This window comes from Argentina silus (assembly GCF_951799395.1).
Source record: "Argentina silus genome assembly, chromosome: 19".
NCBI classification, from domain to species: Eukaryota; Metazoa; Chordata; class Actinopteri; order Argentiniformes; family Argentinidae; genus Argentina; species Argentina silus.
The window spans coordinates 3929989-3957021 of record NC_139673.1 but is presented as its reverse complement, the minus strand read 5'-3'; the positions used below and the strand labels follow the sequence as shown (position 1 = coordinate 3957021).

The window sequence follows — 27033 nt, the reverse complement described above, 5'->3', positions numbered from 1 at the left end:
TAGAAACAAAACAACAGCCGCAAACGCAAAAACAACTCTCACACGAATTATTAAAAACAACTCTTGCGAGTATCGAGTATTATAATATGTAAATGTCTACAGCTCCCAAGAGAGAAAAAAAAAAACAAGTGTTATTGTGCTATTGCCATGTGAAGTGATGATAAGCTAGAGTTTTCTGATGTCTAAAAGATGACAAAGTGACGACAGATTGAAGAAGTGTCTGTCTCCTTGAGGTGAATCTAATTTAACCGGTCCTTTATTTTCCTTCAAATGAAGACTGGCCTTCACTTCCTGGTGTTATCTCTGCAGACTATAAGATGTGGGCATATTGAAAGTCACTGAGTTCGCTCTTCAAAAATAATTTTCAAAGATTCACCCATTACGTTTTAACCGATGCTTACCTTCGATTTAAAAAGGTATTTTTTCCCTCAATAACATAGTGGTTCTTCTTTCTTTCTTTTAAAATCATGCTTTTCTTCTGTCTGAAAGCACACACCCGTAGGTTTTCACAGTCGGTCTTGACCACTGTGACCGCTCGCTTTTCCACTCCTCTCTGGTGCAGACAGAGGCCGGTCCCACCTGCTTGTCTCGTGGTTAACTTGCCTCAACTCTGCAGCATAACTGGGGTCACTGTGGCTCCACCGGGGTTGGATTGTTAATGCTTTACAAATCTCTGCTATTTTCTATAAAGCACTCCCTCATGTGATAAGACACAGGGTTGCACAATGTGCATGAGAAATATTATTCACACCTAAAATGAATCATACTCATTCAACGTGGGGATGGTCATATAATGACTTATTCAAGTGTCCAGTAGGGTCTAAAGTAAACACAGAGGAGAGGAATTCTGAGCCATGAGGAGAAAACGTATTATTAAAACGAGGGAAGCATAAATCATTTCGCAATGTAGAAATACACCCCCAAAAATCCTGTTACGGTAACGGAAAAAGCAGAACAAGCAGAAACTAAATAATGTTTGACCTTTTTTTTTTTGCTCGACAAAATCATGTTTTACGTTAAACATCTCCTCTTCGTCTCCTCCAGTCTGAACACGCCACCTCTCGTGCACCTTTAACCCAGACAGGGTTCCACACGTCAGATCCAAGCCTTACAGTCAGTCACAGGGTCTGTATATAGAGAACATAGATTGGTTTAATTGAATTTCCAGTGTCCTCCAGTCCAAGTCACCAGAGTATAGATAATTCCCTTATCCACATCAATGCAGGCCCTCTGCTGGGCCCACTGAAGGGCTGTGGACCTGCTGTTCACTGGCAGCATCTGCCACAATCAATTACACAAGCCTTGTTAAATAGCCCTCCGATTTCCTGCCTCTGCTCACTCACCCTGGTGGCCAAGAAAGTTAAATAAGGAAACAAATGACCGTTAAAGCAAATAATTGTCCCAATTGGCCATTGTCATTGTCCAACCAAAAGTACAGCCATGTTGTGTCTTAAGTCGTCCTTAAGAATGAGATACCCTCGGTCCAGAAGCTGTGATGGACTAGTGGTCGTTGATATGGGTTGTTAGTTCCCCGTTCGCCAGGGATCTGATGATTAGGGGTATCTGTAAAATGCCTGAGTGCATTCCCTCACAGTAACCACATAGCTGTGCTACTGCCCCAGCGGGGGGGGGGTCCTTTCATCCTGTCCGCCGCTCGCCTGCTCCCTCCCTGCCCACTGCCCGGGCAGACAGGTCCAGCTCGACGCCATTTTACACACACAATTACATGTTCTTTAGGAAAAACTAAGAGATGTTCTACTGATGAGTAGATGATATTTGTGTTGACACTGTGAAAATTAGAGGATCTTTTTTTTTTAAATGTAATTTTCTTTGAACTCTTCCTTCCTCTTTCCTCTTTCCTTCTACTGTTTTTTCAACCTTGAAGCAAGTGATTGTATTAGTGTCAAAACAATGAGACTCAAGGGAGAATTAGTGAGTGAAGAGAAAGCGATTTGAAATGCAGTAACCGCCGTGTTACGTTATTGAAATGCAGTAACTGCCGTGTTACGTTATTGAAATGCATAATATCTAAGCCACAGAAAAGCATTGTTAAACTAATTATATTTCTTTCAACAGAACTAAAATATAAAAATGACATAAAAATGTCATAAATTGCCACTAGTGTATGCTAATACAGTACATTCAAAAGGTGTCTTGATAAAATAGTGCATTCTCATAATTTCCATGTTATCGATTAAAAAATACTAATATTTGTAAAAATACAAAGGTATCAGTCAATTTTACTGCGAGATTTAAACAGCAAATCTACCATACATTTGTTTTACATTGATTAATTACATTGTCATAAAGACTGATTTCATTTTTAATTTTTTAAAGCTTGATTAGAGGCTACAGTAAGCAATTTGGTTTCACAACAATAATTTGACGATATGTAACAATACATTTAGAGGCAAATACAATACATTTCCAATTTTTTCCATTTCTAGTTGAGTGATTCAAACATAAATAATAAAATACATCTGAAACCAAACAGTTGCACTATACCCTGAAATCTCTGCTCTGAAGACATCATCTGAAATATTACTGGACATCATCTGTGTCAACAAAACACATTTTACACAATAATTGACAGCTTTTCTTTCTGCATGACACTGATGATTTCATATCGTAAATTGGATCTTTTGTAGATCTTTCTAAAGTCCTTAGAGGCGGCAGACATAGTCGTTTTTCTACTACCTTCAGTGTGTAAGATAATTTTCTTCTTTTGTTGGTTGTTGTATTGAGGCAGGTTTAAGTGCCTTGGCGAAGCTTCTATTCATCTGTGTGTTTAACACTCTCCCATGGCCTCTTCTCCATCTCCGCCACAGAGAAAAACATGTCACTGTGAACTCTGACCCCCTCCTGGTCCACATCCACTCTCCGTCAGGAAGCCAAACACATGCCTGAACAATTAACTCCCGCACTGCCATCAATTTAGCCCAGAGGGAAGAAAAGATGGAGTCACCCAGGTTCAGGAAAATGAAAAAGAAAATAAAGGAGAAAGGTTTTTAAGAGAAAAACAGGCTTTTTAGTCGCTACATTGTAACTGTCACCGGACTGACAGAGAGAGACACTCCAAGTGCTTCCTTTCATTCAGTCGGTCCTGCCGAACTGTTCAACAAACAATCGCAGGGAGTCATGGGGGTTGTGTTTATTCTTAAACCAGGGCCACAAAGTTTGTCCACCTAAAAGCGATGATGAACTTAAGTGGGGGGTACCTCTGTCTCACAAACTTCCAGTGCGGAGATAGAGAGCTGCAGAGTGTGTATTGATCCCAGTCACGCATCAGTAACTGATCAGCATGACTCCGATGGCTGCATGACCCTCGCTGTTTGAAGCTGCCCCTCCTGTGTGTTCACACTGCCTCAAATCCCCATGAAGGCACAATTAGTGGCTTGGTGGACCTGTGTTGTTGCTTTTAAAGTTGCCTGAAAACCCACTTTCCCATAAAAGTGTCTTCAGGCCCCTGATATTCCCCGAGGACTGAAGTACACTCCAGACTTGAACCCATGATCCAAAAGCACTATGACGGTTTTTAGACACAGGCACTACCCCTCTTTGAGAGGCACTAGCTGGGCTGAATTTTGAGAGGAGCATCCCTTTAAAGAAACATGACCTAAACCTCTGTCAGTGATTCAATCAAAAAACTTGATTTGTTACTGTTATTCACAACCAAATGAAAAAGAGAAAGAGAGAGAGAGAGAGAGAGAGAGAGAGAGAGAGAGAGAGAGAGAGAGAGGGAGAAAGGGGGGGGGGAGTAGAGGAGAGTTGTTTTCCCCTCCTCTCCTTTGATCCAGGGACATTGGTAGGAAGTTCCCAAGGTCAGCCAGAGTTGGACCACTGACAGGCAGCACAAGGGAGTCATCCCCCTCTCTCCTCTCCTCTCCTCTCCTCTCCTCTCCTCTCCTCTCCTCTGCTCTCCTTTCTTCATCCATCCTCCTGTATATGGTGGTGAGCTGTGAGCTGTGAGCACCCCTTGCCAATTAGTGGCAATCAGGCCAGCAGTGAGATGATGCAGTAGCAGCCAGGCGGAAGGGTCTGGGACTGGGACCACCTGGCCTCCGTTCACATCTGGCCTCTCCCCCACACCTGTCAGGCCCAGGCCCCGTGCACGCTATAGGGGCACTGCCGTGGAGCTCACCGTGAGCCACACCACAGAGCTTCCCTTGTCCCACATGGTTTATTCATGCTGTGTGGGGCCACTATCTGTGTGTGTGTGTGTGTGTGTGTGTGTGTGTGCGTGTGTGTGTGCGCGCGCGCGTGCGTGCGTGTGTGTGCGTAGTGTGCGTGAGTGAGTGAAAGGCTCCCATCACAGGCAGCCTCTGCCACAGCGTCTCATCGCGGCCCCGCTCACACACCCAAGCCTCTCGGCTGAAACTGCCGGTTTAGGACTCAAGATCTTTCTAGAAATTGCGGCTGATCTGTGTGTTAAATAATGTATCGCTGGGTTCTTGTTATGTAAAAAGGTTGGCTTTTAGCCGCGTTGGCGGGACAGTAATGCCACCTGACAATCATTCCCCGCAGTCTTGACTGTGGCCCAGAGAGAAGCGCCGAGCTCCTTGTGATTGACAAGGACAAAAAAGAAGAGTAATCCCATTTATGTTTTTGAATTGTCAACCGCAGCGATGGGATTTGAAAACGAAGGATGAAACCGTGACTTTGACTACAAGAGGTAAAGGACTTAAACATGACAAGTGTGATTAAAATATCCTGGAACGTCACTTAGGGCGCTAAGGTAAGAAACCATCTCAATAAGACATTCAATTATTTATAAGGTCGGGGAGAGAGGAGCAGCTAGTTTCAAGGCCAAACGTATTTGTGGAGCAGCTTACAGCTTGTTAAGGAGCTGTTTAGTCACAGATACTTTAGCAACACCTCACTATTCAGTCAACGCTTAACACAGACCTAGACTGAGGAAAATAAATGGCACTCGACAACTGACTGAACTCCATTGAAATCAAGTCCCGGCCTCAGGGGAAGTATACTGTTAATCCCTCTATCTAAGAAGACTTCTAACTATGAAGACCCCTAAAGGGCAAGCCTGCTTGAAAACCTGTCCCTATTGGCACATCGGGGAAATTCACTTTTCCTATTCCTATTCCTTCATCAAAATCTTTTCTTCCTATATTGTTGTAGCCGTTTTGGGAACTGGATGTGGCGACAACATGGATAGCCGTTAAATCACATGACCGTAAGTGTTTACTTACCTAGAATAACATCTACAGAGGAAGCAGGAGCGGACCACTGTGTAGGTAGAAATATAGGGTGGGTATCTCATCCTGAATAAGGGCAGCGATTAAGTGGAGGAAATGTGCAACAATACCACAGGCTCTCGCTCCCACACACACACTCGAAGCAGTATCCATATCATGTTGTAGGTGATATTGTGGGCCGGTATCAAATGACATTACACAATTTAGTAATACGAATACAGTATCCTCACAGCCAGAGAAGTCGTCATTTGTAGATGAGCTTATCTCAATACTTCATACAGAAGCTCTCCATAAGGGAAGGTGTATGTGTCTATGTGTAGTTTACCTTAGCCCAAACCTACCCTTAACCATAACGTTCCGTCAATGGAACTGGATAGGAAAGCGTACAGGAAGATATGCTTAGATATCTATTCATATTCTCACTTTTAACGTTGCTTACCAGAAACATAAACCCTGACATTTTAGCCCGGAGCTTTTGTTAGGGGCGACATTCCCAGCAAGGCCTTTTCTGTAAACCCACCAGAGCCTCAGACACGCCAGGCTTCCACTGAGTTCTGTCCGTCACCAGGTGGCCGGGGGCAGACTCACCAGACCTTCCCTGTTCCCAGGGCCTCCAGATGGGACCAATTTGCTCTGGACGTTCCGGAGAGTTCCAGAGTGTTCCAGAGCTCCAGAGAGCCAGACCCAGGCCTTGGGAGGAGGGACCATTCAAGGCTCTTTCAGATGTGACATCCATCCATTAACAGGGGACAGTCTGTCTGTGAGCTGGGGCCTCTCTCCCTCTCCCACACAGTCAGAGAAGAACAAGGAAGGAATTCTGCAATACCGCCCACCATTATGAAGTATCATTTACTTCTAAGTTAATCTTTCTGATACAAAATGAGAAATCCAAAATAATATATTCTTCCGACTCTGTGGCACAATGTGGCCATAGGACAGTACTTGGGGGATCTTTGTCACGATGAATTTGTTTATATGTGTCCATGCCATGTGTAATTGCTGCAAAACAAACTGCCCATTCGGACCATAAAGGTCTTACAAACTCAGTTACTAACTCAGTCATGCGTTAGAAAATGTCTGAATCCGCTTCCATAAAATGAGATGTTTTGTGCCTCTAAGGACATGACACCCAGCTGTCCACACGCACACACACACACATACACACACACACACACAGAGAGAGAGAGAGAGAGAGACACACACACACACACACACACACACACACACACACACAGAGAGACATACAAACGCACACCCTGTCCACTGCAGCGGTGCTCACTGGGGCAGCAAACGTACAGAGAGGATCTGAAACGTATCACTGGTGTAGTCACACACAGTGCAACGAGCAGCATCGCGGACAGACACCCAAACCAGATGCCGCGTGTGCCCTGGGCTCCGAGGCATCCCTACGAGGGGAAAAAACCCCATCTACCAGTGCAGGGAAATAAGCACCTGTCATGTGCCAAGTGAAGTGTTAAGTGCACAAATTGTGGAGGCGAGGGTGATGTTTCCGCGGGGGTGACAGCTCTGGGTCTGGGTGCCATGTCAGGGCCTGGCAGATCATGTGGAGCTACCCCCCCCCCTCCCTCTTCGCATCCCTCCCATGGCCCTGCCGCCGCTGAGGGGCACAATGGCAACTATTATTTACTGGCTGTCTGCATCATTTCCCCACATTCGTCCTGGCTGGGCATCGCGGGGCCATGGGGCTGCGTTTCACCCCCCGCCCCCCCCCTCCCCCCGTGTCATCGCTGAGGGGCGGCAGTGGCAAAACAATCTCCGCCGAGCGTTTAGATCGTTTATTCAGAGCGCCGGGTGTCAGCCGCGAACCAAATTGGCCACGATTGTGCGCGGCGGTCCTCTCGCCTCTCCCCTCAGGTTGGGGACGGACACGGGCCGTTGTGGGTCCTCAGCCCAGGTGTCATAGGGTCTTTCCCCAGAGTAACATTAACGCTACATGAAGGTCTAACGCCGTACAGTGTGAAACTGTGAAATGTATTATAAATTGACCAGGCCAGAGGGGTGTTTACGGCTGTGAAGCGCTGTGTGCTAGCATCGTTATGAGTGTGGCTGTTTAGAATCATGGGTGTTGACAGTGCACCACTGGCATCCGTGGATGGCAGGGTTATGGTGTGGGTTTTTGCACCAATGAACAACAGTCAGTAGGCGAGTGAAAAACAGAAAGTTTCAGACCCAGTTGGAACAGTTCTGACTGAAACTCCAAGGCCATAAAGATGGTGCCCTTGCACTTGAGTTTCAGTCTTTGGTCTGTTCAAAACAGACTAATTCATTTATAATATATATGCCATTTAGCTGACGCTTTTATCCAAAGCGACTTACATTGCAGTGAGTGCATACATTTCAGGATATATGGTCCCATTGGGAATCAAACCCACCACCTAAGCATTGTTAGCGCCATGCTCTACCAACTGAGCCACAGAGGACCACCATTCAATTAATGAGTGAAGATTATTTTTATTCTAGTAGTAGGCTTAATCTGTGATGATACCCCACCTGACCAAAGTGTTGTAAGGCATTCACGTGGCTGTAGTTTAAGATGGACACACACATGTTTGTCTTTTTGCTTATGTGCTATCCTAGTGTTATCTTCTGAAGTATGAACTCACCTGTGGTCCTATTTGCACAGACAAATCAACTCAGATTATTGAACGTCGTTTCTCCTGACTGTTGTTTTTCGGAGCTAATCCAAATACATTCCTCCCGTTGACATAACGGCTCTACATGGCGCTCCTGGTATCAGCAGAGGCAGGAGATGAGATGGAACATCTGTCGAGGAGAAATGAGGACCATGCGTTTAAGTGATCTGTATCATCCGTCCATGGCTCTACTGCCACCTAGAGTACATTTGCACGATTATCAACTATTACGCTGGCTGTTCAAGCAGGAAACTCATGTTTGAAACTCCTAGGGCTTCACTGCCATCTGCTGGAAAAATCAAAGCACAATCATTTGAAATGTTGATCTCTTGAAACTTGTTCATGTTTCCCTTAAAGGTACACTCATTACTTTTGTTCATTGGTCATTACAATCAATGAGGTGTACCCTTTGATTCTTGAAGAGTATAGCTTTTAAGTACTAGTAATGTACTGGTAATGAGGTTAATACAACTGTCTTCCCATAACAAATCAACATGTTTGGTTGTTTTACTCAATTGTTAGTGACAATGTGTTTGCAAAGAAGCAATGTATTACTTATTACTTAATATGTCTAGAACTATCCTGGCCGAGCTCCATCGATGAATTTGAGAGTGCCCTCATTTCTCTAAGCCGTCAGCTTTTAGCTAACCAAGTGACAGGGATGCTATTTGGCTAAAAACAAATCAAGGATTGTGGCTTTAAGACATCAACTCTAAGGTGAGGCTATATTACATGTGGTAAAAAAAAAAAAAAAAAAAAAAAAGGAAAGAAAAACGCTATCCGAAACTCTCCTTCAACTCCCTTTAGCAACCAGTGCAATAGGTCAACATACCTTATAAGGTATGTCAACTTTAAGTTGAGTTAATATTAAGGTATTTGTATGGAAGGTTGTTTCCTTTGGTTGCATCAGACAGCCTCAGCTATTTAGCAGATGATCTGATGTGATATTTGTTGTGTAATTGATCGTAGGCTACGCTATGGCAGTTTAGTTGCTAATTGTTTCTCTAAATTGTATGCTTTGTCAAAATACTTTTTTTTTTAAGTTTTAGGCTAACAAACTTTGGCAAAATAATTCTCATGAGCATAGGGAGGTGTGTCCCTTTCTGTCCAATGAGGTAAATTCTCGACATTATTTTTGGACTATTTAGCGGACCTCTTCTGGCCCAGGAGCACCCCTCCGTACAGGCCTGACAGCAGGTCGTGAATGGGTTACAAAAAATGTCAGATTTGATGAATACTTTTAAATAAGAGTCCATCAGCAGTCTATGAAATCGTTCTCGGTTTCAAATTAATAAATCCACATTTATGTCATTTTTTAATTTATTTTATTTGCACAGTGGCATAATATAAGGAGTGACACCTCGAGACGTTGGGATTTAGGTTTTGTACGTATTCTTGCTACCGTCTACACACATTTTTGCGCGTGAAAGGAAGGCACCGTTTCCAGGCCTGTGCCTTGCTTTAATTATTTATTTCCGTGTAAACTGCAGTCTTGCTATCAAAACATTGATGGTCGACAATTTCCCTCTGTGTTGAGGGCCGAGGGAGACTAAAACACCAGAATCAAAGCTTACATTGGAGTATCTACGGTCACAATGGCTCGCCCACGGCCGCGGGAGTACAAGGCAGGAGATTTGGTTTTTGCAAAAATGAAGGGATACCCACACTGGCCAGCGAGGGTGAGTATGTGATGCAGCCGAGCTGAAAAGAAGGGAGGCGGGGTTGCCTGAGACAATACAGCCGATGCTTTGGGACAGATGCTATGGTGCTTGCCTCCGTCTTCCCTAGACTCTGCTTCATCGTCTTTCGCAGCGTTTTTGCCATAGTTCATCACTGTGCACTGACCTTGGTGATATTAGCAATTGCATTTCGCTTTTAACCAGAAGTCAGCGTGCTAAGCACAAGACTCAGTTTATCATACCAACAATATTCGGCTCATTTGACTCGTGTTACTCAGGAAATTGGAAGGATAAATGGCGCTGTAGTTTGTTTTATGCCAGCGACGACTCACAATTTCAAAGTGTGAAATGATTTCTACACATTGGTTCGCATTAGAAAAAAAAATACATTGCACAGAATTAGCATACTTGAGTTCCAGTTATGTAGCTAGTGCAATTAGCTTGTAGCAGCCCGCCTTCATTTGAGTAGTATTAGACATTTTCCACTGCTGGATTGACTTGACCTCAGGTAACCGAGCGAACCCACGAATGAGATTCGCGAATGAGAACCATGAATGGAATCATCATGCATTACACTGTTGCACGCACGTTGTTGTTACACCATGTTGCAGCATTGTATCAAGAGGCCAATAGCATTTGATATGTTGTTTCTCTTTATGGGTTATATTTGGAGGCTGCATGCAGCTTGGAAGCATTGCTGCTGGTGGATGTCAACATCAATATTGCTCACGTGCCTAAACAGTTTACATTCAAGTAGGCTGGTTCTGGGGTTCTGGCTAACTCATCTTCAGGAGGAGATGTGTCTAACTTGAGTTTACTCCATGCTCTATGTGCTTTCCATCACAGCCTTTTCAACCAGTCTCCCTCTCTCTCTCTCTTTCTCTCTCTCTCTCTCTTCTCTCTCTCTCCATTAGATTGATGAGCTTCCAGAAGGAGCAGTGAAGCCACCTGCTAATAAATATCCCATCTTCTTCTTCGGGACACATGAAACGTATGTATGCTTTGCTCTGCTGTCCCAAGGCCATCCAAGGTGGTTGGTTTGCATTACCACCTTATTACAACTGAATAAGGTCATTTTGAGCTAAGCTATTCAATTTCTCTGTATTTTCAAAAGACTCTTTCCATATTGTATTGCATTATAGGCTCAGTGCTGTTGCCACTGCTGGGTCATAGCAAGCATGTATATAGTGTGTGATGGCTAGCATATTCAGACATTCATGAACAGTATACCCACTTTGGAAAACAATAACAATTCATTTCTGACTACTACAAACAGGTTGTTTGTTGTTGTACGGTTGTGGCCTCACCTCTGTGTCTCCCGCTCCCACTGTAGTGCATTCCTTGGCACTAAGGATCTTCTACCCTACAAGGAGTACAAAGACAAGTTTGGCAAGTCCAACAAGAGGAAAGGCTTCAACGAGGGGTTGTGGGAGATCGAGAACAACCCGGGAGTCAAGTTCACCGGCTATCAGGTCATCCCTGAACCCGTTTTGACTTCCTACACTTGAGAGGGAAAACTCCTGGCAGGCCACTGGCCCAGACACCAGACTGTTTCTGCGTTCAACAACGCTACCTTGTTACCGTGCCAAGCTGCAAGACACAGCAATGATATAGGAGTTGTCCAAAGCAGAAACAGACTGTTGCCAAGACTAGAGATCACAGTAGTTCAGTAGTACCATAGTTCTCATTATCTCATTATCCTAATAACAGGGATATGATTTATGATTGGCATTCTAACTCTCAACTCTTCAGCTGAGAAGGCTGCTTAAGTCGGGAGTCTGAGGTTGCTAAGGCTAGGACAGTCTGTGTCTACTGTGTGTGCTGTAGTCTGGCTAATGAATTAATGAATCAACGTACACACAGGCCATCCAGCAGCAGAGCTCATCGGAGACGGAGGGAGAGGGCTGCAACGCAGCGGACGGCAGCAGCGAGGGCGAGGGAGAGGGAGAGGAGGGAGACCTCATAGAGGAGGAAGATGACAAAGGCAAACTGAAGGGAGACAAGGCTGGATCCAAAAGGAAAAAGACCGCCTCCTCAAAGGTACTTGGCACAGATCCGGGATCAGCTTACCCTCCCTCGGCGCTGACCTTAACCTTTAGAGGGGTTTGACACACAACTGACCTTAGGTCAGTGTCTGGGGGCGGCTTCATCCGGCTTCATCCTATCCTGGTACACTAACATGCGGTGGAGTCATCCAGTTGACAGCTCTAAGTAGAAAGATTTGTCACGGGCCAGTTATTACGTTATATTTTTTATATGAGAGTATGACCAACAAGGTAATGCAGTAAATAAGGCTTATATTGTTATTGATATCCTCTTTAAGGGTGCATTCAGAACTGACAATGGTGCATACTGTACCTCTCCCTCCATATCCTCTCCTTCATCTTAAGTGACCTAAAAAAACACAGGCTAGATAAAACCCAGATGTGGCTGTGAATGTGCTGGTTGTGGTAGATAGGTAGCTCCAGCTCATTGTAGATGGAAGCGGGTTGAAAAAGTCACCCACAGCCCCCTCTACCCAGCCCTCGCTTAGCAACCACTGTTGCTTAGCAACTGAGCTCCATTACTCGGGGCACATAGGCTACATCCGATGGAATGTAGCGCTCTGGCAGACCCCAGCTCCCCAAATTGGAATACTAGGTTAACTGTTTGTACAGTAGTATTGCAGAGATTATCATTTTTACTTGCTTTACACCCTCAAATGGCTACGCTATGCTTTTTACTGTGAGCCACAAGGTCACACACAACTGCTGCTAGAGCAGGCTTACATCATGGTAAAGGCTAATTGGGAAAACTGCTTAGGGTTAGGGTTAGGTAAGGGTTATGGTTAGGTAAAGGTATTATGTTTAAGGTTAGGGTTAGGTAAGTGGGTTAGGGTTAGGGTTATGGTTAAGGTTAGGGTTAGGTAAGTGTTATGGTTAGGATTAGGGTTAAGGTAAGGGTTAGGATTAAGGTTAGGATAAGGGATAGGGTTAGGGTTTAGGGTAGGGTCATCCCAAGGATCCAACTTCGCATCAACCTTTAAATAAGGCTTCTGTTGTAGTGCTAGAGTGACAACTAGATTCTATCTGAACCAGATTAGGGGTCAGTTTCCCAAAAGCGTTTTAACTTAAGTAGTGCTTGAACTAAAGTACAAAAGTTGTACAAAAGTACTTGTAACAATTGTGAAAATCCATGTTTGTAGGTCAATCGTTAAATGAAGAGCTTTCCTGGTCTAGGAGACAAGAGGGTCTAGATCTTCAGAAGAGATAAAGTACTACTTTAGCTAAGAAGCTTTGTGAAACTGACCCCAGATCTTAGCAGATAATGCTGTTGTAGAACTTGAGAAAGACCATGCGTTGGTTAAAACATTATCAACTGCATCTGTTGAAGAAGATTAAGCTTCCTTTTTGGATGTATATGGGGAGGACATCAAGCCTATATTATCTGTAGTCTGTATTCGATTAGGGTTTTTTTGTTTTCCGGTCCCATAATGGATGTTTGCGCTACACTTTGAGATCTTATCAAAATCCAATCATTCTCACATAGCCTACAGTCAGGGGAGGCCGGTGGAGGTTGAAATCGGAGGATGGGCTCATTGTAATGCATGGAATGAGGAATGGTATGGGCTCATAGTAATGCATGGACTGGAAGGAGAAATGAACATGTGTGTTTTATACCATTCCTTATTGCGTTCCATGCATTACAATGAGCCCGTCCTCCGATTTCTACCTCCACCAGCCTCCCCTGCCTACATTACAGTATTTTTCACTGGGACTGTCCGCTCGCTGTAAGCACATGACTATGACATGATTCCCATGAGTCCTGATGTGGTGTGCGCGCGTGTGTGCGTGTGCGCGTGTGTGTTTTGTCCCAGAAGTCGTCCAAACTGTCGAGGATCTCGTCGGTGGAGGAGGATCTGGAGAAGGGGGGGAAGGATGAGGACCAGAAGAGTGGCTCAGAGGGAGGAGACCCTGATAATGACATCATCCAGAACACAGCAGACAGCAAGGTGGGCTCTAGGTACTCACACATGCATTTTATTTTATTTATATATTAGCTAAACCAACAATATTGATTACATCAGCTGAAGGTCCTAGATTACTAAGCAGCCTATGTATTTTTTTTACACGTTTCCTCCTGTTATTTTCAATAATGAAGGGTGATTATAATAAAAAGCATTGGAGGACGCAAGGAATGGAGTTTCCAACAATTGAGAAAGGGCCAAAATATTCAATATGCAGGCTTCACCACCAGGGGGCACTTAATAGCTTAACAAGTGTCTTGACCTCATCCCTTTTTCGTCATACTAAAAACTGCAGCTGAAGTGTAACACTTTACATTAAGGTCACATTTGTAAAGGGTTTATAAATGGTTTATAATTAGTTAATAAATCACTTATAACCAGTTTATTATTCATAATTTACAAACAGTTATAACTCATTAGTTTAGATTGTTCGATATTCACTTGGTGCTTGCCAAATAGGGAGCTTGCAATTAGGAGCTAGTTATTAATGCTTTATAAATGCACTTATAAATGCTTTAAAAACTAACCCTGATGTGAAATCATGCAAAATGATAAGCAATTATTCCCTAGTGGTTGCACATTTGGGAAATTGTATTTGCTAGTTTTTACACCAGATGTGTGTAATTAAGGGTGTAATTACTCTTAATGAATGTACTCTATCCTATCCTAATTACCACCATGACTGCCCTCATCAGATATGGCTGAAACTGAAACCCTGGACCTATTGATTAATTTAAACTGATGACGTTTTCTTTGAAGGAACTGTTGGCTAATTGTTTTGTTTGTGTAATCTCTTTCAGAACCAGTTGCTCAGAGAAGAACACTAGGTGTTGAGGGGGATTGCGAGGGAAGTCTTTCATTGTGGCTGTGATATTTGAATGGTTTAACTCCCACTGACGCCACATCGTCTTCACTGTCTTCATGCTACCACTAACAGTATGGGCCCATTCGCCCGGTCATAGATGTACACGTCTTTGTCTCTGGTCTGCCTCTCATCTCTGTCTATAAAGTAACACATCTACCATGTCACTCGATCCCTCTGTCCACTCAGGGGTGAGTTTCTCCAAAGCTTCTGTAGCTGAAATAGTACTCTATCTCTTTTGACAGTCCACGCCCATGCCTCTCATGGACCAGCTAAGTTCTTCATTTAGTGAATTTCGTTAGTTCACACACACACACAATTGACTTCCAAAACATTGTTTTTACAATCGTTCCTCTCTCTTGCGGCTTCCCAGCTGGGTCGTCGGGATAAACAAAGCGGTATTTAAGCTACGAAGCCTTTGGGAAACCTGCCCCAGCTAGTCTCAAAATCACAAACACACTTGTATCTCTGTAGTCTTCAAGGCAATTCTTCATAACCAAACGCAGTGTAAAATAACCATGAATCGGTATTTATATTTGATCCTGTTGCATGGATCTGATCAGATCCATCAATGATAACATTAAAGTCACCACAAGTTAACACGTTACGTTTGATGAGGCTTTCACAAATATACAGTATACTCTCTACGATCCACAATGTGGTACATGCCGGTTATTGCAGTGTCCTGATTCATTCTAGTTGTAGCTTGGAATTTCATTGCTTTTCTTATACATTGGTAAAAGGGGAGGGACGTCCTCACGGGATAACTGTCTGTCAAACATTCTCCATGTCGCTCACTATATGTTACTCTTTTATGTAACCTGAAAAAGATGAATGGAAATTCGTAGATAAATGTCTGAAGTGTCGTGCACAAGCCGAGCTACACATTGTAACTCAATATTATCTCTATTATCGATATATTTTACTTTCACTGTAGAATATAGGACCACTATTCTACTGGACCGCTCTAGGCGTCAGTTAATCTTTTTATGGAAAAGTGATTTGTTTTCAGTGTGTCTTTGGAATGGGTTATTTAGCTTTTTATAGTGGCATGCTCAACTGTCGTACACAAACTCTGTTCTTTTACGAAGGTTTCCAATTACCTGCAGTTTTTTCCATCCATACTTCTTCCACAGTAGTCCAGCAGACCGTTATGAAAAAAATAAAATATATACTTAACACAACCGTGTTTGAAAGCAGCTCTCTCCGAGGAGAACGCTTTTATTTATTCATTTCATCCTGAGGTTAAAGTATTTAGTGCAAAGCTGGCATCTAGCATGCTGGAGTTTGTAGTATTCTGTTTTTTCTGTTTATTCTGTTTGTAGTATTCCTAATCCTTCAAAACAAACCACACTTTATTAACAGTATACGTGTTGCCTTTGCTGTTCTTTTTCTGTCTTTACAGTATGAAATATACTCTATTTATTTTTGATGATAGTTGGTTAAAACACTGTGTGAAATGTAAACTCATACATTTTTATTTTTGTTACCTTTCAATCTATGTTAAGCTTGTAATTGGAACATTTTACATTTTCAAGGTTTGTAGTTTAATGTAAACTGTTTTTTGCTGTTTATTGACAAGACTTTTACAGAATAAACTCATTGGAATGCACGAAAAGAGTTTGCAAACATTGTATCTTTGGACACACTTTTGCCATTACCACTCTCTCAAAAATTACACAACATTCATAAAAAAAAACTAGTTTAATTACGTTTTTTACACTTTAGAAGTGTTTATACAGTATAAACCTTACACAACTACGCAAATATTACTGATGCGTCCAGTAAACTGCTCCTAACAGTCTACTATTCAATGTACAAAGTAAACATCTCTTATCACATTAAAGCTTTATCACTTTAGCATTTTATGACATGGATTAATCCTGATTTTAAAATTGATTTAAAATGCAAGTAAGTAAATCTGCAAATCTGTTTGTTGAAAACAGAAATCCAGAACAGAAATGACAATGGTCCTGCAAGAATGAAAAGAACGATGATCTCACTAAGACACCCTTGACAAACAGATACAAGGAGAGAAGGTATCAGGTTTCCTTTGAGTGAACAGGAATGTTGTAACACTGGGCGGGGGAAGCCTGGTGGCTGTCTTCACGTTCCACAAGGTCGACTAGCCAAACATAGAATAGAATAGCCTAACTTATCCCAAATTAACTTCATATTCTGTACTATATCTGTATGTTAGCCTCCTGTGCGGGGTTAGGGACTTAGTCGGTTAGTCGGCTAGTCTTCTTGTCAGGCTGGGGCCTGAGGAAAAAGGCAGGGTTGGTGACACAGCGGTAGCACAGAGCCTGGGGCACCAGAGCGTACAGGGCATTGACAAGCAGGAACACAGACTGGCTGTCAGCAGGGACTCTGAAGGAGAAGGGGGTGCGTGTGTGGAGAGACGCACCCATATGGGAGAACTGGGCCTGAGAGGAGAGAGAGGAGAGAGAGAGAGGGAGGGAGAGAGAGAGAGAGAGAGGGGGGGGGGGGAGAGAGAGAGAGAGAGGGGGGAGAGAGAGAGGGAGGGAGAGAGAGAGAGGGGGGGGGAGAGAGAGAGGGGGGAGAGAGAGAGGGAGAGAGAGGAGAGAGAGAGAGGGAGGGAGAGAGAGAGGGGGGGAGAGAGAGAGAGAGAGGGGGGAGAGAGAGGAGAGAGAAGAGTGAATTAAGAAATAAGTAGGACTCTTCTACAACGTTGACAACTGCAAGAGATGCTGAAACAGATGGATGTCTTAGCAAGCTGCTGTCCAACGTATCCGTTTCTGAGCATTCACACCTGTGCTATGAACCCTACACCGTGTCACACGCCCCTGAGCCCGATGACATGTCACTCTCATCTCTTCAGATGTGTGTATCCCCCTGTGTTAGCAAGTGGCTTCTCAAGCCTGTCATGTGACGGTGTGGATAGTCACTGAAAAAGACGTACGAGTCTGTCTCATAGCAACACTAGCTGATTGAGCAACGTGCGGCCGGCTTTGTATCTCTATTTATAGACTGTCCGGGCAGCTGGCATTTAGAGAATACCATCATTCCTCCTAGTCTAAAGTCAGCCCTGCTTTTGTCTCCCCGGGGTATGATGTGACGGTTCAGGCCTGGCATTACAACAAAAGCAACAACCACTGCAGCGACATTGAGATCTGGCTGGTTCTCTGGCGGTTCGGACCGCTCAGGTTTCCGATCCTGCAGCTGTTTAGATTTTTGAACGTCTCAGCAGATGTGCTAGTGTTTGTACGTTACCGTAGAATTTCATATTGAAGCCTTTATGATGACTATGTTTAAAAATAGCTTTACTAAAAGAAAAGCTTTATAGCGCCGGGGGGAGGGGATGGTGGGATCTGAGGTGCCCTCTAGCAAAGCTGTAGTAGTTATGAAAGTTAAACTAAATCATTGTTATACAGTAGTAGGTCATCTTTCTATGCCTCTGTGTCTTTACTTTTCCAGGTTACACGCAGAGCAGTAAGCTACAGACTTCATTTGTGTTGGGGCTTGTTGTAGAAGCTGGCCAGACAGGATATTCTTGTCTATTTAGGTGTAGCCAGCGAACTTCACTCAGTGAAATGAGTGTACCTCCAGAGGAGGTTCATGTGAGGTGCTTCAGTACGCATGTCATCACTGCTATCGCCAGTAGGGCAATCCGTTACCTAACATGACAGCCATTACTGTACAGTACCCAATCACATAAGCCCCAAGGGATGCATCAAAATACTGACCATACACAGAGCACTCCCTGGGCCCTTGTTAGAAAGAGTACCTTAGAAACCAGGTATTAATAGCTCTGTTCAGGGCCTCTGCAGTGCAGTGTAGTCTGGCCACAGGAATACTGATGAGTGAAGAGTACTCTGCAGAGCCACAGTCATTTACAGCCTCTGTCTGAAACCTCACTTTCCCTCACTGACTCCTGGGATCGCTCCAGTATATCACACATTGACGCATGGCGAAAACATCTACAGCAGATTGTCGCCTCTTGCTCTTCCAGGGACACAAGTGTCTGGATGATTGCCACGATGGACGAGTCAAAGCACAAGTGGACTTGACACTATCAGAGATCAGAGGACACTATGTCCCACAGAAAAGGGAAAGACCCTATAAAACTGTCCAGTCCATATAGATAGATGGATGGATGGATGGATGGATGGATAGATAGATAGATAGATAGATAGATAGATAGATAGATAGATAGATAGATAGATAGATAGATAGATCTCACAGGTGTACAATATATTATTACAATATATTATAATATACATATTACACATATATTATATTATTATATTATACTACATATAATATATTATTATTATTACAATATATTACAATATACTGTAAAATATATTGGTAAGATAAAGGAAAATGTGTGCATGCTCTCAGAGTTAATGCAGCAACATTTTAAGCAGCGGTAGTACTTCAAAGTGCATGCCTTCTCCATTCTCTTCCAGAGATCCTACAGGAGTCCTCGTTGCTTCACTCACCTGTGCGACGGCCCCAGAGTGTACCAGGGTGAGGTCTGGCATCCACTCACACCCTGGCACCAGCAGCCCATACAGGCTGATGATGTAGTAGGGCCCGGAGTACAGCATGTTCACCAGCATCTGGAACACACACACACACACACACACACACACACACACACACACACACACACACATGAAATGAGCGTGTAACATTGGTAGTCTTTGCAATGCAATGAGATGGTACCTATGCTTCTAATTAATTCATATGGAGCTGAATATTTATGACTATCTTTAAGTTATGAAAACATGCCTTTAACACTCATTAATAAGCCATTACCAAACGACTATGTAGCAACATGTGGAGCACGACACCATGCTACACAGGTGATACCCTGTGTGCCCCGTGGACACCGTACCTGTATTTTAGGGTAAGCGGAGGGGTCTTTCAGGTAAGGCTCATATTGCTGAGTGTACTCCTGACACCACTGAGTAGGGCAGTCCAACGCTACCTAAGAAACACACACTTTTGTAATTTCTCACACCACACACATTTTCTCTTCAATGGATAACTTTATGCCTTGACTTCTTGTGACAGGATTGAACTTCTCAGTGATTCTTACCAGGCCTCTGAGGACACAGAAGGCCGTTGCAGGGATGAAGTAGAGGATGAAGAGGAGGTCCAGAGGTCTCTGCATTAATGTCTTCTTCCGGGCCTCCTGGTTACTCTTGACAAAACAACAACGAGAACAACAACAACAACAACAGAAATGTCTTTAAATGTACACAGGTTAAGAATGAAAGATCTGGCCACACTTAACATTTACCTTACATGGGCATTGTACCACAGTAACTACCAGTAACAGCATGTCTTATTCCTACTGTATGTAATACAATAGATCATTAGATTGGGCTCTCACCATTGGCTGAGCTTCCAGTGTGGAAGGCTGACTGAAGATGCGGAAGCAGGCCCACACAGACACCAGGACATAGACCATGTGGATGAGGAACAGGGGGCTCAGCTGGGTTCCATACTTCCCTGGAACAAGGGACGTCACAATGCATCTCAATAGCTTCCTTATTAGCTTCCAAGCCCTCCATCTGAAATAATGTGACTTTGTGGCAGGTGTAAGCACTATCGTTCAGAATCTGAATTCTTTTATTTGGCCAAGTATATTTGCACATACATGAAATTGACTTGGTGAGGTTGGTGCATGGGACATAAAAACAATATAAAAAAACTAGATATAAGCAAATATTAACTAATTAACAGTGGCTATGAGGCTAGAGGCTGTGAAATGGCTATGGAGCATGTACACTATAAATTAGAATAATTTTAAATAATTATAAATTATACTGTCATTGCATTGTGTGTGTGTGTGTGTGTGTGTGTGTGTGTGTGTGTGTGTGTGTGTGTGTGTGTGTGTGTGTGTGTGTGTGTGTGTGTGTCTGTGTCACCCACACACCCACAGAGGGTGATGCAGTCCAGAGGCATAGTGGATTCTGTTTTGCAGAGAGCGTGTTAAAGCGTTGGTGAGAGCACATGGTCAGGTCACATGGTCAGGTCACATGGTCAGGTCACATGGTCAGGAACTAAATGGATACTGAGATGGATGCCTGCTTCCTGCAGCAGCACTTCCTGTGCCCCTTGTTTTACCCGTTTGTGGTTTTGATAACGATGACGATAAGCTGATAACGATGGAAATGCGTTTCTGTTTGTCTCTACTTCAGGCTGCCTCCTCAACCCAGACCGTCCCCCCTTGTGACATATCCATCTGTTATGTCTTCACAATGTATTCATGGAGAGTAATATCAGTCATGTCTCTACACGTCTCTCTAAGAAGTAACCATCTAAAACTGATCCATGGTAATTGCTAGTATACTTACCCACAACATTCCCAGGAATGTAGACAATGACACGCATGAGAAAAGAGCCGACCCAGTAGAGGCCGATGGCCCTGTAGCTCGCCCTGCAAACACACAACACTCAACTGTCCCTTGTATCATAACACACACATTCCTGCTACTGAGGCCAACACTAATACATCAACACAGAGAACGTCTCAGACATACAGTATGGCAGCTGATGTTACTATTATCACTAATACCCAAAAGCCTGATGTTGACATGCAGTTAATCCCATAGTTGATGTTTATTGGTCATCGAGGAGAAGAGAGTTACACAGAAGCCCAATTCCCACAGAGATAACGGTAAAATTGTTTGTATTTTTTGTCCAACCCCTGCCCCATTTACACAGACCCCTAATTGGAGTTTTACCGGGGCCATGACTAGGTCTGCCACAGGTAAAAGATTTAGCAAGATTTGCCCTACCCCAGGTCAGTTTACACAGACAACAGTAACGGTAAATTACCAGTAAATTACCGGGACATGCCTCTGTGTAAACAGGGCTATAGTGACACACACCGGGGCTCCCAGTTGAATCCAAACCAACAACTGGGCTTGATTCTGCTGGATTCTGAATTTGGATCTATGTTTGCAGTGTAAAACAGAGTGGAAGCTCAGTTTTCTGACAGCACAACAGTCTCCTTTCAGTCTCAACCCAGAAACCTGGTTAAGCTGTCGCCCCAATCATTCAAGCAGAGGTGACTAAAGGACTAAAATGCTGATAGACAGCCCTTACCCCCAGGTTATCGCGGTGACCATGAGCAGGTACATGAGATAGTGGACGCAACCATCCCAGTAGGAGATCATGTGACCATGCGCTGTGTTGATATAGGGATCAGCCTGGAAAGCAGACGATCAAACATGTGATATATAACACTGTAAAAGGATTAACCTTAAACTTGGACGAACCTTTGCTTAAAGAACACAGTATTGAGAGAACAATCGTTCCTCAATTGAAGGGGTGTTAAAGGCTACTTGCGTTCTTGAGGTAGAAGGTCATGAAGCCATCGATGATGCTGTCCTGTTCCAGCCCAATGATCAGGTTCAGGACACTCAGGAAGGCATGCACTGCATAGACTGGAGAACACAGATGACAACAATATCACAATATGGAGATCTTAATGTTTTACATGGTCACAAGATGGAACAACAATAATCCTATCTATATTCATACAAAGAAATCAAATCAAATTTGATTTGTCACTTGTATCGCATACAGTTGTAATAGAGAAAGTACACATTTTTGGGAACTTGCTCCACGGTCAACAACAGCAGCAACAACAATTCAATAATAAGTAATAGAAGTGACAAAAAGTGACAATAAAGTGACAAGATTGCATATATATAGGGATATATGTATATGTATATGTGTGTATATATATATATATATATGTAGGCACATATTGAATTGCCCCAAAAATATCCTGTACTCAGAAAACTCAGACAGCCTGAGATGACATACTGTACTCAGAATGAAACGCCCTGGCAGACATAACAAGCATTAGACAAGAATGTAAACTCTCACCATAGAATAGAGGATCCTTAGGTGCCTTTTTCTTTAACAGAAAGCATGCTGATATTGCCAGGGTAAGAACAGTTGTGGACCCAGCAAACACAACTGCTTCAGGACTAGAAATAAGAAGTCAATGAATTAACAGAAATGCCATGGTTTTAAATTAAGTTTTTGAATTATAGCCTACAATGAAACGAACTTATTAAACTTTTGATCAAACCATGTGGATATAGGCGACACAAATGGCATACACATGTCATCATAGGTTGTATTACATTATACAAAACGCATAGAAAAAAAGAGAGAAAAAGGTAGTCTGTGCACTAATGACAAACCCCATATGTTCTCACCTATTCGTGTTAATCAGATAGTTGAATGTAAAGGAGATGGGTATGGACATCAAGGACAGGACAAACACTCCCGTCCCAGCCGACGCGCTCATTGCAGACTGATCACTCCAGACTGATCACTCCAATGTAGCATGCGCGCATTAATGTAAATAATAAAGCTCTTAATTCAACCTGATGAACAAAGTTGTAAATTGTAAAACATTGCCACATTCAGAATCCTGCGTAATTCAATCGCACAAATCACGCACAAACGTAAAGGCTTCTTGCGTGCAGCGACGACAAACGCACTCACGCACGCACGCGCACACACACACACGCACGCACACACACACACACACACACACACACACACACACACACACACACACACACTTGCGTTTCTGCGCCAGTAAGTGAATGGTTATGACACGACCTTACAACAATATGGCAGTTAGTTATTGTCCTTCAATATGGTTATAGTCATTGTCCAACAATATGGCAGTCACAAAACAGAAACAGACCAAATGAGCCTCTTAATTGTAGTCTACTTGTTTGACAGCCCACAGAATAACTCCACCGATGGGGTGAGGCTTCTTATGATAGGGTATTTCAAAGTAAAGTTATACGTCACTAATCCATTTAAAAATGCCTTAGCGTGCGTAAGCTACTTGCATTATTATTGAATCAATCTAAATCAATTAGTTCAGCAACGTGTGATTGATCGATGTGTAACACTGCCCCCTAGTGGGCAGCTGGAAAACACCCAGTGGGCATAACAGGAAGACGTAAACCGCGGAAGTATGCGTCATTTCTGGAGCGCAAGCGAGCAAGTAAACAACGGAACAAATGACGGCCCATTCTCCGGTAAAAAAACTCGTACATTTGACCGCAAACATGTACATTTGACATGTTTCACCATTGTCGGTTATAGACGTCGATAGAGTAACCATAACGGTATCTACACAATGGCGACAGGGGGTGGTGGTGGAGGAGCTCCGTGCAATCTTGAAGGACAAGCGTCCAATTTCGCTCATTCTGGAGGTGGAAGGAACGCCGGAGCGGCTTCGAATGCGCCTATCGCCGCCGCAGCCCCACCGATTTCTCCCCCGTCGGGGGGCCTTCACCGGGAGCCCATGTACAACTGGCAAGCTACGAAGAGTTCCGTGAAAGAGCGCTTTGCCTTTCTCTTCAACAACGAACTGCTCAGCGACGTTAGGTTTATCGTAGGTAAAGGTAGACTGGCGCAGAGGATACCAGCGCACAAATTCGTTCTCGCCGCCGGTAGTGCTGTGTTTGACGCCATGTTCAACGGGGGAATGGCTACCACCTCGGCCGAGATAGAGTTGCCAGATGTGGAACCCGCTGCCTTCCTAGCTCTGCTAAGGTGAACCAGCATACACATCATGCGTGGTTTTGCTATACAGAAGTGTTTGTTCGTCAGAATTATTCAAACACACACACACACACCACAATTCAGTTGCATGTGTGAATTGATTAAAATGAGGCCCTTGTCAATCCCAAACATATCAGTCCTGTCTTGCCACGGAGTTTTGTGTCAGGCTGTTAGTTCTGTCTTGCCTTAAAATGTATGTCAGTAAGAAGAAATTATATGAATTATTTAATGAAAAACATATTTTGTGTATGTGTGTGCAGGTTCCTGTACTCTGACGAGGTGCACATTGGTCCGGAGACGGTAATGACCACTCTGTACACGGCTAAGAAGTATGCCGTCCCTGCCCTGGAGGCCCAGTGTGTGGAGTTCCTCACCAAACACCTCAGAGCCGACAACGCATTCATGCTCCTCACTCAGGTACTACCAGAGAACCAGCAGCTAGGCCCAACTCCAACAGTGGAGAACAGCGTTAGCATAAAACACACAACGTTTGGAAATACCCAAATGATCTCGTTTCGTAACAAGGCTATCTCGTTTCGTAACATGGCTATCTCGTTTCGTAACAAGGCTATCTCGTTTCACGGCATACCTGGTTTCTTACAGTTGAGTAAACAAGGAATGCTTCGTCAAATGGAAATCCCCAGCATCAATATCGTTCAATACAGCGGTTGACCAGGCGACCTGCTGCTCGGTCCTGTTCTGACCTGTCCTCTTCCTTGCAGGCCAGGCTGTTTGACGAGCCGCAGCTGGCTAGCCTCTGCCTGGACACCATTGACAAAAGCACTGCTGACGCCATCAACGCGGAAGGCTTCACTGACATTGACCTAGGTACGGGGCATGCCCCTCTACACGCTAGGCTGCATGCTGTGTCTAGGCAGGATGGGTTTGGGGTTTTATCGCTGGGTGAACGCCATTGTTTTAAAATGCTGAGTAACGGGCAGCCCAGCCCAGCCTTTGTAAACATAAATACAGGTAGTAGATATAGTAGTCATGGTTTGATTGTGTTGGTTAGCCTAATGCAATGTTCCCCAAATGGTGGGTCAGGTGATTCACTTCGGCTTTTAGATCCTGCCTAGAAACACAGTTGTTGTTGTTTTTTTGGGGGGGTCAGTCACAAGAAATGTCAGCTCATGGTGAGTCAAAATGCAAGGACGTTCAGGGACATCTGATGACTGTGTGTGTCTGTGCGTGCAGACACCCTGTGTGCGGTACTGGAGAGAGATACTCTTGGGATCCGGGAGAACCGTCTGTTCGGGGCGGTGGTGCGCTGGGCGGACGCTGAGTGTTACAGACAACAGCTTCCCCTGACCTCGGAGAACAAACAGAGAGTTCTGGGCAAAGCCCTCACCCTCATCCGCTTCCCATTGATGACAGTAGAGGAGTTTGCTGCAGGTGAGCATGGCTGTCTGAGAAACACAACACACAACAACACACAGCAACACAACAACACACAGCCACACAACAACACACAGCAACATAATCTATGAAAACAGATGCTAGACTGTAAATAATACGATTGCATGTAAATGCGTAAACTTTCATAAAGCTCATACTTAAAAATATACATTCTGTGTTTACAGTTTATATCAAACATGTTATGTATGCTTTCATGTGTTCTGTGTGTACAAAGAACCCAACCATAGAAACCAGTTTGATATTCTTTCTTGTGCAACAGGGCCTGCCCAGTCTGGAATATTGTTCGATCGGGAGGTGGTAAATCTGTTTTTACACTTTACAGTAAACCCCAAACCGCGGGTAGACTACATTGACAGGCCACGGTGTTGTCTCAGGGGAAAGGAATGCTGCATTAATAGGTTCCAGCAGGTTGAAAGTCGCTGGGGATACAGTGGTACCAGTGACAGAATTAGGTGAGCTTGTATTACCAGTCCCCCCTCGCCATGGGGGCGGGGCTCAGAGCTACACCTGGATGTGCACCTGTGTGTAAAGCTTGCAAATGTTATTTTGAGGAAGGAAAATAGAACACACATGATAAAACTACAAACACGACACACTTCCTTAGTTTACGCTTTGCTCTCACAGAATTAACAAATGCTACAAAAGCTACAAATGCTTAGTTATGCTACAGGGATGCTACAGGGATGCTACAGGGATGCTAGAGGGATGCTACAGGGATGCTACAGGGATGCTACAGGGATGCTACAGGGATGCTACAGGGATGCTAGTGCACTTGTGGTGTTTCAGTGGCTATGTTGGTGTTTCTAATAGAGTCTCTTGCATTTTTGTTTTCATAGATTCAATGTAAATAGAAGAATATCAATAGTGGGGTTTGGACTATATGGTTCGATACACGGACCCACAGATTATCAGGTCAACATACAGGTATATACACGTGTTCTACGACTGGAATGTATTTTCTCTTGGTTGAAATTAGTATTGAAAATGTACCCAAGATGTTTTAGTGTTTGTAAAAACTTGATTGTTCTGGGTTTTTTTTGTAGATCATAGAGAGTGACAAAAGCATAACGCTTGGACAGAACGACACAGGCTTTAGTTGTGACGGAACTGCAAACACATTCAGAGTCATGTTCAAGGAGCCCGTGGAGATTTTACCCAATGTTAGCTACACTGCTTGCGCTACTTTAAAGGTAAGTTTCCACCTAGGAGTATTTTACAGTATACGTTCATGTCAAATGTATCTAGCTTTGACTGCAATGCTCAAGCAAGATGCTTTTGTTAAAAAAAAGTAATTTTTCCTTCTTCGAGCATTGTGACTGCCAATGGCCCCTGGTCCGAGCATTGATTACTTTTTCTTATGATGACTAATGGATAGATGATTGATTACTTAAACAAATGTATTTGTTGTCAGCTAAATGGCGTATATATTTGTTGTAAGTCGCTTTGGATAAAGGCATCTGCTAAATGTCCTAAATGTAAATGTAATGCCTCTGATACTACAGCAGCTCACCACGCAAAATAAACAGCATGTTTGATGATTAGACATGCATTGAATGAAATGCTGTTAGAAAGTGTACAGTTTGGTTTTGGTCAGGCATGTCGTTGAATGGATCAGGGC

The 27033-nt window shown here is 43.6% G+C and overlaps 3 protein-coding genes across 6 annotated transcripts in view; 2 read left to right on the top strand and 1 right to left on the bottom strand.

The window, feature by feature from the left end:
* The first annotated feature begins 9110 nt into the window (after window positions 1–9110).
* On the top strand, window positions 9111–15974 carry hdgfl3 (HDGF like 3). 3 transcript variants are annotated; one of them, XM_083690946.1, is made up of 6 exons: window positions 9111–9546; window positions 10461–10537; window positions 10880–11018; window positions 11410–11586; window positions 13406–13548; window positions 14353–15974. In XM_083690946.1, exons 1-6 carry the CDS (start codon window positions 9463–9465, stop codon window positions 14384–14386), a joined length of 654 nt encoding a protein of 217 aa, XP_083547072.1. In that variant the 5' UTR covers window positions 9111–9462; the 3' UTR covers window positions 14387–15974. The 3 variants fall into 3 exon arrangements, with proteins under 3 accessions (XP_083547072.1, XP_083547073.1, XP_083547071.1); XM_083690947.1 differs by having other exon boundaries at window positions 13403–13537; XM_083690945.1 differs by having other exon boundaries at window positions 13403–13548.
* Window positions 15975–16099: 125 nt separating this feature from the next.
* LOC310819627 (transmembrane 6 superfamily member 1-like) lies at window positions 16100–22898 on the bottom strand. Its single transcript, XM_083690944.1, has 10 exons — window positions 22628–22898; window positions 22290–22393; window positions 21744–21841; window positions 21501–21604; window positions 20747–20829; window positions 19780–19898; window positions 19483–19587; window positions 19279–19371; window positions 18881–19000; window positions 16100–16840 (listed from the first exon to the last, which is right to left on the bottom strand). The coding sequence occupies exons 1-10, from the start codon at window positions 22717–22719 to the stop codon at window positions 16637–16639; spliced, it is 1122 nt and encodes a 373-aa protein (XP_083547070.1). The 5' UTR covers window positions 22720–22898; the 3' UTR covers window positions 16100–16636.
* Window positions 22899–23408: 510 nt separating this feature from the next.
* Window positions 23409–27033, top strand: part of LOC310819812 (BTB/POZ domain-containing protein 1-like) — a 5285-nt gene continuing 1660 nt past the window's right edge. Inside the window, exons 1-7 of one of the 2 annotated variants that reach the window (XM_083691207.1) lie at window positions 23409–23990; window positions 24260–24416; window positions 24722–24827; window positions 25194–25391; window positions 25738–25867; window positions 26252–26339; window positions 26459–26605. In XM_083691207.1, coding sequence (XP_083547333.1) covers window positions 23572–23990; window positions 24260–24416; window positions 24722–24827; window positions 25194–25391; window positions 25738–25867; window positions 26252–26339; window positions 26459–26605 — 1245 coding nt within the window. In that variant the 5' untranslated portion in view covers window positions 23409–23571. Of the gene's footprint in view, window positions 23991–24259; window positions 24417–24721; window positions 24828–25193; window positions 25392–25674; window positions 25868–26251; window positions 26340–26458; window positions 26606–27033 lie in introns of both variants that reach the window. The other variant, XM_083691206.1, reaches the window with a different exon arrangement.

Coding starts and splice junctions, on each gene's coding strand:
- LOC310819627 (XM_083690944.1), bottom strand. CDS start 22,719: ATGAGCGCGTCGGCTGGGACGGGAGTGTTTGTCCTGTCCTTGATGTCC. Junction 19,588..19,779: donor CACTGGAAGCTCAGCCAATG/GTGAGAGCCCAA, acceptor TGTTTTGTCAAG/AGTAACCAGGAGGCCCGGAA. Junction 19,372..19,482: donor TCTGTGTCCTCAGAGGCCTG/GTAAGAATCACT, acceptor TGTGTTTCTTAG/GTAGCGTTGGACTGCCCTAC.
- hdgfl3 (XM_083690945.1), top strand. CDS start 9,463: ATGGCTCGCCCACGGCCGCGGGAGTACAAGGCAGGAGATTTGGTTTTT. Junction 11,019..11,409: donor TCAAGTTCACCGGCTATCAG/GTCATCCCTGAA, acceptor ACGTACACACAG/GCCATCCAGCAGCAGAGCTC. Junction 13,549..14,352: donor GACAGCAAGGTGGGCTCTAG/GTACTCACACAT, acceptor AATCTCTTTCAG/AACCAGTTGCTCAGAGAAGA.